General features: G+C 33.0%; 1 protein-coding gene across 1 annotated transcript; it reads right to left on the bottom strand.

Moving 5' to 3' along the window:
* Positions 1 to 10,743: 10,743 nt before the first annotated feature.
* On the bottom strand, positions 10,744 to 11,320 carry LOC123195410 (glutamic acid-rich protein-like). Its single transcript, XM_044609091.1, has 2 exons — positions 11,212 to 11,320; positions 10,744 to 11,124 (listed from the first exon to the last, which is right to left on the bottom strand). The coding sequence occupies exons 1-2, from the start codon at positions 11,224 to 11,226 to the stop codon at positions 10,858 to 10,860; spliced, it is 282 nt and encodes a 93-aa protein (XP_044465026.1). The 5' UTR covers positions 11,227 to 11,320; the 3' UTR covers positions 10,744 to 10,857.
* Between the last annotated feature and the right edge of the window lie 6,006 nt (positions 11,321 to 17,326).

A 17,326-nucleotide genomic window follows, 5' to 3' on the forward strand; every position in this document is an offset into this window, starting at 1 on the left:
AATGAAATTTTTTGCAAAAAAAGGTTAAGGTTTGTAGTGATCAAAATACCTCAAAGCATAAATTTTGGATATTTTAACCAAATCAAGGACATTTGATGTAATTCGATATTTGATCAACTTTGAAAACAAGTTTCAATTGATTCGACTCGAGTTCACATTAAGCATTTATGTCATGTAAATGTAAATGCACTTTCAAATAATAACAAACTTTCACATTTCATTCAAGTAGCATACAACAAGCACTAATATCACAAACTCAATCAACATAGCACAAAATATCATTATGAACATGAATCATAGCGTTGAAAACATTATGTACTTACTTGGATTGCATTGATCATCCCAAGTTCCCTTCTTATGAAGCAAAATCTATCTTTATCAAGTGGCTTAGTAAAAATATTAGCAAGTTGATAGTTGTATCAATAAATTCAATTTTAATATCACCCTTGCTAACATGATCATGCAAAAAATGATATATAATGTCTATGTGCTTTGTTCTAGAATGCAAAATAGAATTTTTAGAAAGTTAGATAACACTTGTATTGTCACAAAATATTGGAATGTTCTTCATTTCAAAACCAAAGTTCATTAATTGTTGTCTCATCCATAAAAGTTGTGCATAACAACTAGCCACAAAAATACATTCGGCTTTCGTAGTTGAGGATGCCACCGAGTTTTGTTTTTATTGAAAACCATGAGACCAACATGTTTCCTAAAAATTGAAAAATGCCACTAGTGCTCTTTCTATTAATCCTATATCCCCCAAAATCAACATTTGAAAATGCACTTAATTAGAATAAAGACCTTTTAGGATACCACAAACCAATGTTTAGGGTGCCCTTAAGGTATTTAAGAATTCTTTTCATGACATTTAAGTGCAATTCCTTGGGATTAGCTTGGAACCTAGCACACATGCATACACTAAAGATGATATTGTGCCTAGATGTCGTTAAATATAATAATTCACCTATCATGATTTTATATGCTTTAATATCAACACTTTTACCTCTCTCATCCACATCTAACTTGATTGAGGTGCTAATGGAAGCGGGTTGCTCTTTTGCATCACTCATGTTGAATCTTTTGAGGAAGTCTTTTACATATTTAGATTGGTTGAGCAAAATTCCCTTATTGAGTTGTTTGATTTGAAGACCAAGGAAGTAGTTAAGCTCTCCCATCATACTCATTTCAAATTCTGCCTACATCATCTTAGAAAATTCTTTACATAGAGATTCATTAGTAGCATAGAAGATGATAACGTCATATAAAATTGAACTATTATAATATTATGTTTATGCCTTTTTATAAATATGATAATGTCCATCTTTCATTTTGAAAACCATTTTGAATAAGAAAATTACTCAAACTTTCATACCGAACTTTAGGAGCTTGCTTTAAACCATAAAAAGTTTTTGTGAGTTTGAAAACATGGTTTAGAAATTCATGATTTTCAAAACTGGGATGTTATTCAACATATACCTCATTTTGTATAAAACCATTTAGAAAAACACTTTTAACATCCATTTGAAATAACTTAAAGTCTAAATGGCATGTAAAAGCAAGCAATATTTTAATGGTTTCTAATCTAGCTACGAGAGCATAAATTTCATCGAAATCAATACCTTCCTCTTGAAAATAGCCTTAGGCAACTAGTCTAGCATTGTTTCTTACAACAATACCAACTTCATCCACCTTGTTTTAGTATACCCATTTTGTGCCGATGGTGGGATGATTTATTGGCCTTGAAACTAGTTCCTAAACTTTGTTTCTCTTAAATTGATCTAATTCTTTTGGCATTGTAAGCACTCAACTCTCATCTTCAAGAGCTTTTTCTACCTTTTTAGGCTCCATTTGTGACAAAAATGCCATAAATTGACACATATTCCTCAATGAAGCTCTTGTCTTCACTCCTTGGATAAGATCTTCAATGATCTTTCCTTCACTTCACCCTTCACCCTTGGATACACGGATTCTCTTTGTGGTTCTTGAGGTTGCATAAGTTCATCTTCGTATTCCTTAACCTCAACTTGATGATCTTCTTTTTAATCTTTTTGTTGAGATGAGTCCTTGATTTGTAGATCCTCTATGAGGTCAATGACTTCATCTTCATTTTTATTTTTTACACAGTTAAAAGATTAATGAAAAACCACATGTAGAGATTCTTTTACTAAGAGAGTTCTTTTGTTGAAGACTATATTTGCTTGGAGGTGGTAGAGTAACCTAGGAAAATTGCTTTATCCAATTAGGTATTAAATTTTCTTAAGTTATCTTTACCATTGTTGAGCATAAAACATTTACAACCAAAGAAATGAAAATATGCAATATTAGACTTTTTTTCCTTTGAATAACTCATATGTACCTACTTGGTTTTACAATTTCTTAACAAATGCATGGAATGCATCACTTTTATTAGCTAGAAGCAAAATCTAAGTAAATCTTGAAAAATCATCAACAATCACAAAGCAATAATGTTTTCCACTTGGACTTGTAGTTCTAAATGGTTCACACAAATCCATATGTAAAAGTTAAATGGGTCTTGAGGTCGAAACACAATTTTTAGTTTTAAAATAATTTTTTGTTTATTTGCCTTTTATACATGCATCAAATACATGATTCTTTTTTAAAACTAATCTTGGCAGTCCTTTTACTAAATTTCTTTTTAACAACTTTTGAAGAACATCAATGTTTGCATGTCCTGATCTCCTATGTCATAGCCACATGTCTTCCTCCTTGGTTGACATGAGACATAGGTCTCTAGATGTAATGTTATGCAAGTCAATAATGTACACATTTGAATACCTATGACCAATGAATGCAATTGCATTTGTGCTAGTACCAACAATCTCACAACATAACTAATTTTGAAACCCTTATCACATAATTGACTTATACCAAGTAAATTATGTTTAAGACCTTCAACGAGCAATACATCATTAATGAAAAAGGATGAGTTACCTATTGTACCAATGCCAATCATCTTTCCTTTTGAATTGTCCCCAAAGTTGATGTTGCCTCCATCTTTAGCCGTCAATATGGAGAATAAGCTTTTATCTCTTATCATATGTTTTGAGTATCTACTATCCAAGTAACATTTATTAGAGGATCTCAAAGAAAATTGATAACATACATATAACACAAATTAGTTTATTTTCTTTAGTACCCAAATGGTTTTAGGCCAAACAATGATAGTTTTTACCATCCTCTTAAAAACCCAAACCTTTTTAATTTTAAAAGGTTTACTATTCTTAATTGAACATGATCTAATAGTATATCCAACAAATGAACAAAATTTACATTTCATATGCAATGCATCTGGTTTCTTTAAAGGCCTAAATGAATTTGTGAAAAGATTACTTCCATTATATCCTAGACCTTCTTTATTAAGACCACTCATTTGTGATGCAAGCATTTGTCTAACCTTTTAGTGCCAATTTTAAATTTCTCAAATAATTCATTTGAACTTGACACTTTCTTTTTTAGCTCTTCATGCTCTTCTTTAATGCATGTCAATTCCTTCAAATATGAATCTTTTTCATTTGTAATAATATCATATTTCTTTACTAAGTTATCAAAATCATCCAAAAGTATATCATGTTCCTTTTTAATGCAACCTAGTTGTTTCTTTAATGAGTTATACTTTCCTTCCATGCATTCATATTCATTCATCAAAGATTTAAATGCATCTTGTAATTCACTCAAAGTATATAAGTTAAGATCATTTACCTTATCTTTCGAGTCATTCTTAGCCATAAAGCATATGTTGGTTTTCTCTTCCTCTAGCTTACTCTCATCATGTGAGTCATTACTTCCACTTTAAATGGCGACAATCAACTTCTTCTAGAACCTCTTTTCCTTTTATCTTTCTTCTTCTTTCTCAAGGGACAATCTTGAGAAATATGCCCTGATTTCTTATGCTCATAGCAAATTACCTCATTGTTTCTCGTTTCTCCGTTTTCCTTATCTCTTTGTCTAGTAAATCCCTTTCCTTTTTACCTTTTAGATCTTAATAAGAATTTACTAAACTTTCTTGCTAAAAAGCTTAGATCATCTTCGTCCATGGAAGAGTTTCCTTCCTCTTCCTTTTCATCAACAAGTTTCAAGGCAATGTCTCTCTTTGCCTTAACTTCTTCTTCTTTTAGTTTCCTCTTCATCTCATAGGTGAAGAGACTTTTTATGAGCTCATCCATTCTTATCTTGCTAATATCCTTAAATTTCCCAATAGTTATTATTTTCATGGTCTAAGAATCCAATAATGATCTTAAAATCTTTTTCACTATTTCAATAGTCTTAAATTTCTTCCTACTAAGAGAGAAAAGACACCACACCTTCTTTTTTTCCTCTTGTCTAAAAGAGATATCTGACGACCTTGAATTGAGCTTGTCTTGCACTTCATTAAGTTGTCTTCTAGCTTCTTTAACATTTTTAGAGATATTTCAAAACTTTTTTTTATTAAGGTCCTTCAAATGATTTTTTAGCAATTTAAGCTTAGAGACAAGCTTGAACATAAGGCTATCGGGGATGTCAGTTTGCCACACTTCACTCATAATAGGAAAAAATCTTTCATGTTAAGCCGACATATTGAAGAACTTAAAAGGGGTATTTCTCTTGTCATCACCAAATCCACAACGGATGATGCAAATGGAATGGACAAAAGGCCTTGATTAGGAAAGGTGGTTGTCAAACAAGGGAACTCTTTCTTCCACTTGTCATTAACCAAGGCCTTATCAAGCTTGCAAGCAATGAGATTATCCTCTTCACTACAATTGTTCCAAGTAAGAAAATTCCCCAAAAATCTTAGGTCTTCAAGCTTCGCTTCACTACAACAATAATTGAAGTTTTCATTATAAAAATCCCCTCTCAAGTTTCCCCTTTGCTTCTCATTTCAACTTCTAATAACATTAAAATCCCCCATTAGCATCCAAGGAAAATCCTTAGAAGGGTCAACAAAAAAAACCAAGTTTCTCCATTAGTTTTTCCTTTCTCCAAGGCTATTGTGGCCATAAATAAAAGAGAACAAGAATCTACCCGTTCCATCTTTAAAGAAGGCCTTACAATGCATACTTTACGGAGTTTTCTTAATGATTCTAACATCCACCAAGTTTCCATCCCACCTAAGTCATATCCTCCGTCTAGGACTATGTTCATAGTTAAAGACACAATCCCAGTTGCTAAAAATATTTCTACTGACAACATCAGTCTTATTCTTCTTGATTTTAGTTTCCAAAATACCCATTATAACAATCTCATTAACTCTATTAAAGTGTTTACTATTATTTTGTTTAATAGAGGAATTAAGATGTCTAATGTTCCACGTTGCCAAAATCATTAGGAATTAGCAATATGGGGAGGAGATTTCTTACCTTTTATCACTTTCCCTTTCTTCTTCCCATTGGCTCCCTTGTTTTCACATTTAAGGTCTTTTTCATCCACCTTAATATTCAGACCAAATAGAGGTACGTAAGGCGAGATACCATAATCCGAGTCCAACTCCTCCCTTCCTTCCTCATCACCAATCAAGTTCTTATTGCTAGAGTCTTGGCCAACCAATTCCTCTCTTCCTTCCTCATCACTAATCAAGTTCTCATTACTAGAGTCTTGGCCAACCAATTGATTTGGATCAGTTTGCACAGAGCTAGAAGAAGTGGAATTCCTTTGTTCCCCTATTACACTCTTATTAGTAACCTTAGCACCCTTAGGTTCCTCTTCATCAATAGCAATTGAGCACTTTGGCACACTTTTTAACTATCTCACTCGAAGACCCACATTCCATCTCCTTTCCACTACCATTGCCTACGCTCAATGTCGAAAATCGGTTTGTTTCATTACTCAATTTCTCCTTCTCAGTCCCCGAGTTAGCATTTTTAAGCACAAATTTAGACTTTGGCATAGTCTAAGTTTCAGTTTGCTTAGGGGATCTAGTCAGGTGAATGAGGGAGGAAGTATTGTTAAGCTCCTAGCAAGGTTTAGCCACTTCAGTAACAATTTGTAAGTCTTTAGTAGCATGCCCAAAGCACTTGCATTTACTACACTTTAGAGGCTTCCGACTATACTCCAAATTGCCAGTGGTTTTCTCACCATTAGGAAGGCTGAGATCGATTGATTCCGGGCAATAGGAGTCAACAACTATTTCAACACAAATCCTAGCGTAGTAAAGGCGAGTTCCTTCTTCCGTAACAAAATCCGCATAGAGGGGTTTCCCCACAATACTGGCAATTTTACTTAGCCACTTAGACGTTCAGAATTCAAGAGGGATTCCATAAAATTTAATCCAAATTGTAACTACCTTAACGTCATTTGCCATCATCGGGTGGTTGGTCGTCCATCACCGAACCAGTAAAGGTATTCCCCCAACCATCCAAGAGCCTACTTCTACTACCTTATTTACGCCACCATCATCCTCGAATTTTATCAAGAACATGCAGTTTCCTGAAGAAGTTACCAATTCTCTCCAAGAATTTTTTCACCTGCATGAAAAAAGGTCCTTTGCTGAGGAAAAAACCTATAGCATAGTTATCCCACTTGGATTTGCCAAGCTCAGCAAACTCTTTAATCAACTTAACACAAACTCTACCATTCGGGCTATGGCTAGATGGAGGGTTGAGCCACATATTTTAGGCGAGAAAATGTTAATCTAAGGGCAGAATCAGATGGAGACTCCTTGTCAGGAGGGAAAGCCACAGGGATACCAATCCCCAAATTTTCTTTCATATTCAAAGTACCACTACTTTTACTGCAATAGGTTACATCTACTAAGGAAGCCATAGGACCAAGCACTAACCCGATGAAGAACCAGGAAACGCAATGGATAGTGGAGAACAGAGGAGACGGGAGACCATGCAGCGCATGCACTCGAGAAACAGATAGCAACACAGTCAGGAAAAGCTTAAAAAATACCAAAGAGCACTTAGACAGGTGACGTGGAGAAGCACCGGACACAATGCACACAAGACGACCAAACAAAATGAACCATGCAGAAGAAATAAGGAATAACGTGCCACCTCACTCTTCACTAAACTTAGCTCCCAACACCAGAAAAGGACATAGCAACCAAAGAAGAAATAAAGCACCCTGATTAAAAAAAAAAGCACGCAACTAGTAGGAACTAAAAACGAAAGTCAATAAGAGCTAACTCCAAAAAGCAGCAGAACCGAAGCCAATTCAAATTCAAATCACGTCGAAACTACAAACTGAGAATGGCCAACTAAAACCACCGGAACACTATAGGAGAACCATACAATGTGAAAAACAGCAACAAAACCGAGCACCTTGCCAAGAAAACTTCTGAAATGCACAAAACCAAGTAAAAGAACCACGAGACATGTCTAAAAAACTCGACTTAAAGATACAAGACTAAGACCAAGGACGCATACAAAGAATACAAATCAAATCTAAGAGAAATAAATGCACGAGACTAGACAAGATGAGGACTGAAGATGAAAATGGACACCAGCTTAATAGAACCTATTTAGCGGGGGAACAGAAAAAACAATAAAGAAATAAAATCAACATAATGAGAAGGAAAAATGAAAAAGATGACCGAGGCAAGGCGGGAGTTCCCGCGACTAGAAGGGTGGCCGGAACAGAGTATCGAAAGGTCAGAGGAAATTTTGAAAGAAAGATATGGTGGTTGATAGCAAGGATGCTCTCTTTCGATGAGGTTATTCAACACCATAACAACTCAATAACTATTATCTATGCTCTTAGTTATGAAATATCAGAGTTGCCAACATTTTAAGAATAGTCGTCTCATATACACATAGGGTTTTTATGATCAGGTACTAAGCACTAAAATCCTTGTCACAATTCAATTATCCTTAAGACAATTATTTAATTTACGTAAACAAAGTAGGATAGTGAAATTGTCATATTTATTAATTAAATATCAAGGATTACATAAACTTTTGTTATGATGATTGACTTTAAGACAGTCCCCTAACAATAACTTTTGATGAAAGTTACAATTAACTATAAATAAGAGTTTAGTTCTCCCTTTAGCCCTTACACTGCACACAATATCAACAACTTACACATTGAAAAACTTATCATCAAACCAAGGAGTTAAATAAGAAAAATCAATATCCTTTTAATTTTTTATCAATATTATTTATGTTTGGTATATTTTAAAATACGATAGATCAAAACATGTTTTTCTATCTTCAGTCTGTAAAAAATATAAAGTTTAAGATTTAAAGACATGATTGTTTAATGTTTAATTGTTTCTTTATAAAAGAAATTATTATTTACATGTGCACGATAGTTTGACATTTAATTGTTTCTTTATAAATGTAATTATAACTTGCATCTCTAACATATTCTCAAATATTTTCTCTCCACATAACCTCAGTCAGGGAAAAATTATGAATATAGTATGGTTGTACCAATTTACAGAGTCATTGAAAGTATTATTGATTTTTAATTTCAAATCTATCTTTCAAATTTCTTTACAAATTTAATAGATTCATCATTATATTTACATATTCGGCCTACAATCATTTATGGGTATCATGCTGAAGAAAAAATAATGGTCTTGGATTTGTCATTCTAAGACACTTTATTTAATTAATTCTTTAAGGCTTGTAGATTCTAGTTAAAGAATCTTTTCAAAAGGTCATTCAATATAATTTTATCCATCCAATATTAGAGTGTATTGAAATTAAATTTTGAAACTTTAGATTCAAATATTATTTCATATTCACAAAACTTCTAATTTTATGATTGATATTAAGCAATTGAGTTTTAAATTATAGTATTTAAAACCTTAGTTCTAATGATATTTCAAACTTCATTTTTATATTTTTTCACAAATTTTGCAAACTTCAAGTTACAAATAGTATATAGTTATAACCATAATATGAAAATAATGAAATTAGCATTATGATGAGGAATGTATGATTTGAAAACAAAAATTATTGTGCCAAAGCTTAAGGTCCATATTTGTCGTATATTTGTAAAACTTTTGATTTTGTAATTAATATTTAGAACATTGAATTTTAAATTAAAACATTAATTTTGATGATATTTATAATTTCGTATTCATATTTTTTATGATTTTGTAAACTTCAAATTACAAGTGGGATGCAATTATAATTTGTATTTACAATAGGGAAACAATTATACAAATAAAATAAATATAAATACCCGTAATTTACTTTTTGCAAATGGGAAAATAAATGTAATGAAATCATCAAATGAGATAATAATAATAATTGAAACACTATAGTTTGTATTTTGTAAATGAGACAATGACAAAATTTAAACAACCATAGTTCGTAATTTAAAAATGGGATAGTAACATAATTGAAACATCTATATTTATATTTTACAACGGGGAAATAACATAATTTAAACATTAGTGATATTTGAAATATATCTTAATAGATGGAGCTAATAATATGTTGGGAATGTAATAAAAAATAATTGAACGAATTTGAATAGAGATATTTCAAGAAACGGAAACTGAATAGGTGCAGAGGATATGCCAAGCAATTCTCTTTAATATGGAGGAAGTAACGAAGTGAGAGGAAAACATTACAACAAAATGACTTCCAAATTCGTTTTTCAAATGCAAGTGTGGGGGGTGTATTTATACAATTTTTCACACCGCCCAAAACCTTTGATGCAACGTCCAGGGTTTCTTCCCAAGGTGGAAAGCCATCATTTTATATATATAATTCGTTATATATAATTAAATGGAAACATGTTTAAATAACATATTGTTCATAAATATGTCGGTGGCAGAGTATGCGTTGGCTTCTAGCATTTGATTCCTAATCTTTAATTTTACATATAATTCTTTATATATACTTTAATTGAAACATGTTTAAATTACATATTTTCACCAATAAACATTTCGGTGGCAGAGTCTGCGTTGGCTTCAACATTTGATTCTTAAATCTTTAACTTTATGGATCCTACACCAACTCCACGTTCTTCCACATGCAAGTTGTAACCCAGTCTGAGGAACTCCAATGGGTTGCGAAGTTTCATGCATCGAGAATCAATATATGTTAAATAATGCAGAAAAGAAAGGGGTAATATTGGAAGATAGCAAGGTATATAACACTCTAATTAGTAAATATAAGAACAAAAAAAAGAGTATGAAAATTATACAGGTATAAAATATTAAATAGTGAAAAATATATTTATACAAAAATGGTCGTAAAATTTGGATACGAAAAAAATACAGAATGTGTATATACAGGTTTAATATGACACATTGATAATAATACGTTTTTAAAAATATAACAATACTAAACATAATTTTAACACTTTTCATATATTTTTTTAATTAATAATTCAAATGTAAAGTATCTAATTGATTATTAAATCTAATATAACATAATATATAATCAAAATTCAATCATCATAAAAAATTACTAAAGAAATTAGAGATTTAGATGACAAAATATTGGATTTTTTGTTTTATATAGTTATAATATTATGATAATTAATTAAAAATACAAGAGATATTTTTGTATTTTAAAAAATTCAAAAAAAAGGAAAACGAAAAAGGGCAAAACTATGTGTTCTCTGTTTGGACCATATGTTTAAAACACAAATTCAACAGGGATGCGAATAATTCGTGTTTTCAAGAATAACACATGACAGGAGTTTATTTAGAAACGGGGTTTCGCCATTGTATAACTAACAAACAGATCAAAACGGAATTAGCTCTATGGTTAACCAAGCTGTAGGGACATTTGCTTTGTGATTTTCGACCTTTATTTTAAGTTAATGCAAATAAAAAATGTAATTAAAATGTTATTATTTGTTCAGGAAATCAGACACTCAAAAGCTTGCATAGAAGTGAAATACATATGTAGTTCAGCATGCCTTAACATAAATATTAAACAAAGACTAGTAATCCTCAAGTTTTTGAGCTTCAGCTTCATCATCATCAAAAGTAGCATCAGCTTCATCCTCTTCATTTTCCACCAGAGATGCTGCGACTTCTTTTTCTTCATTTTCCTCCTTCAAAGGGGTCTCCACTTCTTCTTCTTCTTCATCGTCTTCATGGACAACTACTTCTGCTTCTTCAGTAGGCGTGGCTACTTTTTCTTCCACGGTTGAAGGGACCTCAAAACTTTCTTCTATATCTTCAGTGGCTGGTGATTCAACTTCAACCTGAAGTAATATGATAAATACATACAGAAGATTTAGTCAACCAGAATTTAAATAATAAAGAATTAAAAGAGAGAGAAAGCAAGGCACCTTTGAAGAGGCCATGGACTTGTTGAATTGACGGGAAAAATATCAAGTGAAAGAAGAAGGATGTTTAAGAGAGAACTGAATAATTATGAGAAAAGCTGAATGATTTGAAACAATATGAGAAGACCGTGAAGGCCTTATATACACAATATATAATTAACTCAATTGCAGAGTGAGGCTTCCACTTTCTGATTCTTTATTTTATGGATCCTATATTTGCATACGCCACCTTCCTCCATAATACAACTTGCAATAGAATATTCAACTTCATAATTACCTTTCATTGTAAATACAATTTTCATATGATTTTTAATATAGATATCCGACTAGAATATTCATATATTTTTGAAATATAAAATCTCGTTAGCTAATATCAGTTAATAGGGATGGCAACGAGGAGAGGCAAGACTGAATATCCTATTCCTCATCCTTGTAGAGGATTTCAATCTCTGTCTCTGACTCATCCCCGTTATGGGGATGAAAAAAATACTTCGTCCCCTTGCCATGGAGAACAGTTCCCCTCAATCCCTTACTTGTGGGGAAAAATCCCTCTTTCTCGTATCCATGAGAAAAATTTCCTTCCCGTACCCTTTGAACACAATATTAATATATTAAACAATAAAATTAACTAATAGTCATAATGCCCATATTTTTTTATGAATGTAGTATTGGGTTTATTTTGCTTGGCAACATAGACTTGGTGATATCTTGACCTTAGATTACCTTGTGCACCATTTACTCAACATTTTTCTAGCTCAAACACTGTTGATCATCTTGCTGAGAACTTAGCCCTTTTCCAAAAGTAAACTCTTCGCCATTGTCTAGGCTGAATCGAAGCTTTTCTTTCTACAATTTATTTTTGTTCCTTTTTCACTTAAGAAGTCCATGTTGAGTATTAAATCAAAGTCTGGCATGTCTCTCATTATTAGATCTATAACCAACTCTCAACCTTCTAGAGAAACCATCTCTCCAATCAATATATAGCTGTTATGGATTTTATCTCTATTAGACATCTCTATATTGATCTGTAAGACTACTATGGGCTCTAGCCCTATTCTTTCCATTATGTCGCTAGCAATAAAATAATATACAACATAAGAGTAAATTAATGCATACAAAGAACATGAATGAAAGATTAATTGACTTGTCATTGCCATCAGGCTAGCCTCAGTTTGAGTCTGAGTGGTTGCATACACTCAGGCATGCCATCCTTCAATTGTCTAGTCTGTAGGTTCTGGTGTTATTGCTGTTGAAAAAAAAATTGGCTCTTTAGGTCCCACATAGACTATTTATTCTCTTTGTATTTTACCAAAGACTATAAATAGAGGTCTTGGCTTTAATTCAAAATCATTTTAAAAACAATTATAGTAAAACACAATTATATTGAAAGACTCTTGTTATTAGGGATCTCTAATAGTTTATTTTTCCTTTGTAACTAAGATAGTGAAAATAGTCAGCGACACCGAGGACATAGGTACATTTACCGAATCTCATAAATTCTTGTGTTCTCTTTCTTTTATTTTTCTACATTTTTATTTTCTGCCTTAATTATTTATTATATTCAATAGGATAGTAATTGTGTTTTATATTTCCGTTGCACAACAAGTGATATTAGAGCCTAGGTTTAGGACAGTGAGTAGCTATTTATATGGTTATGTGCATGCCTAGAAAAATGTTGTCTAAGGAGGTTGGTTTTTAAGGAGGCTTTGTCCCCACCAGTCTTTCCTGGGTATTTTTTTGGTGCATATATTATCATTTTTTGACACTTACTACTATCCTAGGTTATAATATTTTTTTTAGCTATTGAATATAAATTTGTGAAACTTGGTTATTTGAAAAACTATCTACCAAGTAAATCGTAGTCAGTAGAAAATGACATCAACATCAACAAAGACAATTGTGACAACCGCAAAATTGGTGTGGAAAAATTTGATGGTCGAAACAATTTTGGCTTGTGGTAATGTGAAGTGTAGACGCCTTGTGTCAAGAAAATCTTAATATAGCTCTAGAAGAGAAAAAACTAGAGAAGATGGATAACAAAGAATGGGTGAGGATCAACCGTCAAGCTTATGATACAATTCGTGTGTGTCTTTGTAGAGAGCAAAAATATCCATTCATGAAAGAGACATCTACAAGTAAGATGTGGATGACATTAGAAAACAAGTATATGAAGAAGAGCAATAAGAATAGACTTTATTTGAAGAAAAGATTATTTCGTCTTCAATTGAAACCTAGTACAAGTATAAGTGATCATATTGATACTTTACCCAATTGATAGATGATTTACTAAACCTAGATGAAACCTTCAAAGATGAAGATAAGACAATGCTTCTACTAGGATCTCTTCTTGAAAAATTGGATCATCTAAGCATTACATTACTTCATGGAAAAGAGAAAGTGACTTATAATGAAGTATGTGCTACTTTGAATAATAATGAAATCCGAAAGAAAGATCAACAAGAGAAAAGAGAGACAATTATTGAAGCCCTTACTGCAAGAGAACGAAGTCAAAGTCGTAAACAAGAAATAAGGGGTAGATCTTAATCAAAGAAAAGACCTAGTAAATATGAATGTGCTTTTTGCTGAGAAAAGGGACATTGGAAGAATGATTGTCTGAAGTTACAAACGAAAGATAAAGGTAAGACCAAAGTTGGTTCAGATATATGTGTAGCTAAAATTGAAGAAGATGAGTCAGACTTTGCTCTAATAAGTCTACCATCAATATCTTAGTATGATGAATGGCTTTTAGATTTGGGTTGCACTTACCATATGTGTCCATACAAGGAATGGTTATTCAATTATGAAAAGGCCAAAGGACTATTTCCCACCAAAAGTATGTTGTTATCTCAACTTTCCACCTGTTAACTTTAAAAATTTCATTTATCCACTCATGGGCTATTAAAATTAACAGTTTAAAGGGCAAAATGGTTATTTTATTTATAATATTAAAAATAAATTAAAATTTAATTTAGTTTTCCCCTCTAACCCCTAAAAACTAACTATTTTTTCCTAGTCTATGTTTTAAAAAAGGCCAAATGACTATTTTCCACCCAAGGTTTGATGTTTTCTCAAAAGTCCCCCCTTTAACTATGGAAACACCAAACACCCACCCATAACCGGTTAGATTTAACCAAACCCTAACGGTGGTAGGGGTAAAATCATCATTTTTGCTATAATATTAAAAATAAACTAAAATAGAATCTAATTTTGTCCCCCTAAACTTTAAAAACTAAAATTTTCCCCCAGCTTAAGTTTTAAAAAATGGCAGTTTCACCTAGGGTTTGGTTTTGAAATCTCCGACGACCGTTCCGGCTCCATTGCCGACGACCTCTCCCTCCCGAAGTAACCTCTCCTTCTGGCGAATGTTTTCCTCCCATTTGGAGGCTTGATCGGCGTCAACTTGGCCTTGGGAGACGAAGAACTTCGTCGGGGAAGACGAAAGTTCTTCATCTTCCCCGACAAAGTTCTTCGTCTCCCAAGGCCAAGCCGACGCCGATTGAGCCTCCAAATGGGAGGAAAACATTCGCCAGAAGGAAAGGTTACTTCGGGAGGGAGAGGCCATCGACAATGGAGCCGGAACGATCGTCGGAGATTTCAAAACCAAACCCTAGGGTGAAACTGTCATTTTTTAAAATTTAAGCTAAGGGAAAATTTTAGTTTTTAAAGTTTAGGGGGGCAAAAGGAGATAAAAGTTTTAGGCGTTAGGGTTTGGTTAAATCTAACCGGCCATGAGTAGGTGTTTGGTGTTTCTATAGTTAAAGGGGGGACTTTTGAGAAAACATCAAAGCTTGGGTGGGAAATAGTCTTTTGGCCTTTAAAAAATAATATTCATTCTCTAACGTCAAATTCAACTCAATCACCAACGACGAAGCTTTTTAGAGGCATCATCATACTCTGACGATCTCTCTTTTCTCCTTTGGAATGTCGATCGATCGAGATCTGGCCTAAAAAGTTAACACTAAAAACGATTGTCTTCCCCTCGTCTTCTCAGATGAAGATGAGACTATTGTCTTTATTTGAAAAGATGAAGAGCTTCGTCTCCTGATAAAGCTCTTCAAATTTTTGGGTTAGATCTCAGTCGATCAACATTTCAGAGAAGAAAAGAAAGATCTCTGAAGCATAGTAATGCTTTTAGAAAGCTTCATCATTGGCGATTGAGCTGAAATTGGTGTCAGAGATTGAAAGCTAAACCCTAGGGGGGGGGGGGGGGGGAATGCTATTTTTTAAAACTTGGCCTAAGGGGAAATGGTTAATTTTTAGGGGTTAGGGGGGAAAAAGAGATAAAATTTTAAGGAATTAGGGTTCCATTAATTTTAACTGTTTATGGGTGGGTAAATAGGATTTTCAAAGTTAATGGGGGAAACTATGAGATAATAACATACTTTGGGTGGGAAATAGTCGTTTGGCCTTATGAAAAACTAAATAGTAAAGTTATTTTCATAGATAATGATAATCCTTGCAAAACTGAGGGGATAGGTTCAATTTGTTTAAAGAATAATGATGGATTAACTAAAGTTCTGATAGACATTCGCCATGTACTACAGTTGAAGAAAAATCTTATTTCTTTGGGAGTTTTGGAATCCAAAGGCTTTAATGTGCCAATGCGAGATGGAGTCTTGAAAGTTGTCTCTAGTGCCCCAGTAGTGATGAAAGGTACAAGAAGAAATAACTGGTATTATTATAATAGTGGTACAGTTTTTGAATCAGCAGTTTTAGTATTTGAAAAAGATGCAGATAATGAAATAACCAGACTTTGACATATACGTTTAGGACATGCAGGGGAAAAAACTTTATTTATTTTGGTGAAACAAGACTTATTGAAAGGAGCAAAGACCTGTAAATTGGATTTTTGTGAGAATTGTGTCTCAGGAAAATAGACAAAAGTAAAATTTAGTACTGCAATTCATAATATTGAGGTATCTTGGATTATGTTCACTCTAACGTGTAGAGACCTACTAAGACAGCTTTTTTGGGAGGTAAGCACTACTTTGTTACTTTTGTTGATGACTTTTCTAGAAGAACATGAGTGTACAATTTAAAGAAGAAGAATGATGTCTTAGGTGTTTCCTGAAATGGAAAAAGATGGTTGAAACTCAGACTAACAGAAAGATCAAATGACTAAGGACTGATAATATTGGTGAGTATACTAGTGATCTGTTTTTTGAAGTTTGTCATGCTAAAGGTATTGTACATCATTTCTCAATGAAAGGAACACCACAATAGAATGAGGTGGCAAAACACATGAATCGAACCTTGCTAGAAAAGGTAAGATGCAAATTGTCTAATGTTAGGTTGGGTAAAACATTTTGGGTTGAGGCAGTTACATATGCATGTCTTCTTATTAATCATTTACCATCCACTGCAATTGAAGGGAAAACACCCCTTGAGGTATAGTCTAGAAAACTTGCTAATGATTATGATTCCTTACGTGTGTTTGGTTTAACTGTCTACTATCATACAAAGGAGTCTAAATTAGATCCGAGAGCTAAGAAAGCAATTTTCATAGGGATCAGTTATGGAGTGAAAGGATATCATCTTTGGTGTCCAAATTTAAAGAAAATCATTCATAGCAAGGATGTTACTTTTGATAAATCTACCATGTTAAAAAAGGGAACAAAGAAGACTAATGATACCCAACTACAGATGGAATGTACTCCACAACAGGTGGAGTTTAGGACAATCACAACAATTTGTTGAAAATGACAATGACACTCTAGTGGCAGAGGAGGAGAGTGAAGATTGAGAGGTTTCAACCCAAGAACCTCAACAACAACAAGAATCAATTGCATCATATAAGCCAAAATGAGAAATATGTAAACCTACTCGATTTGCTGATATAATGGCTTATGCACTTCCAAATGTAGATAATGATATTCTTTCCACCTATACAGAAGTTCAGAAGCTAAAAAGTGGAAGAAACCCATGGATAAGGAATTACAATCCTTTTAGAAAAATGAAACTTGGTAGTTAGTTCAATTACCGAAGAATAAGAAGGCAATTGGGTGCAAGTGAGTGTATGCATGAAAAGATAGATTTCCTAACAAAGAAGATGTTCATTACAGGCAAGGCTATGCTAAAAAGGAAGATATTGATTTCAATGAGGTATTTTCTCTAGTTG

The sequence above is a fragment of the Mangifera indica genome, chromosome 14, assembly GCF_011075055.1.
Source record: "Mangifera indica cultivar Alphonso chromosome 14, CATAS_Mindica_2.1, whole genome shotgun sequence".
Classification (NCBI taxonomy): Eukaryota; Viridiplantae; Streptophyta; class Magnoliopsida; order Sapindales; family Anacardiaceae; genus Mangifera; species Mangifera indica.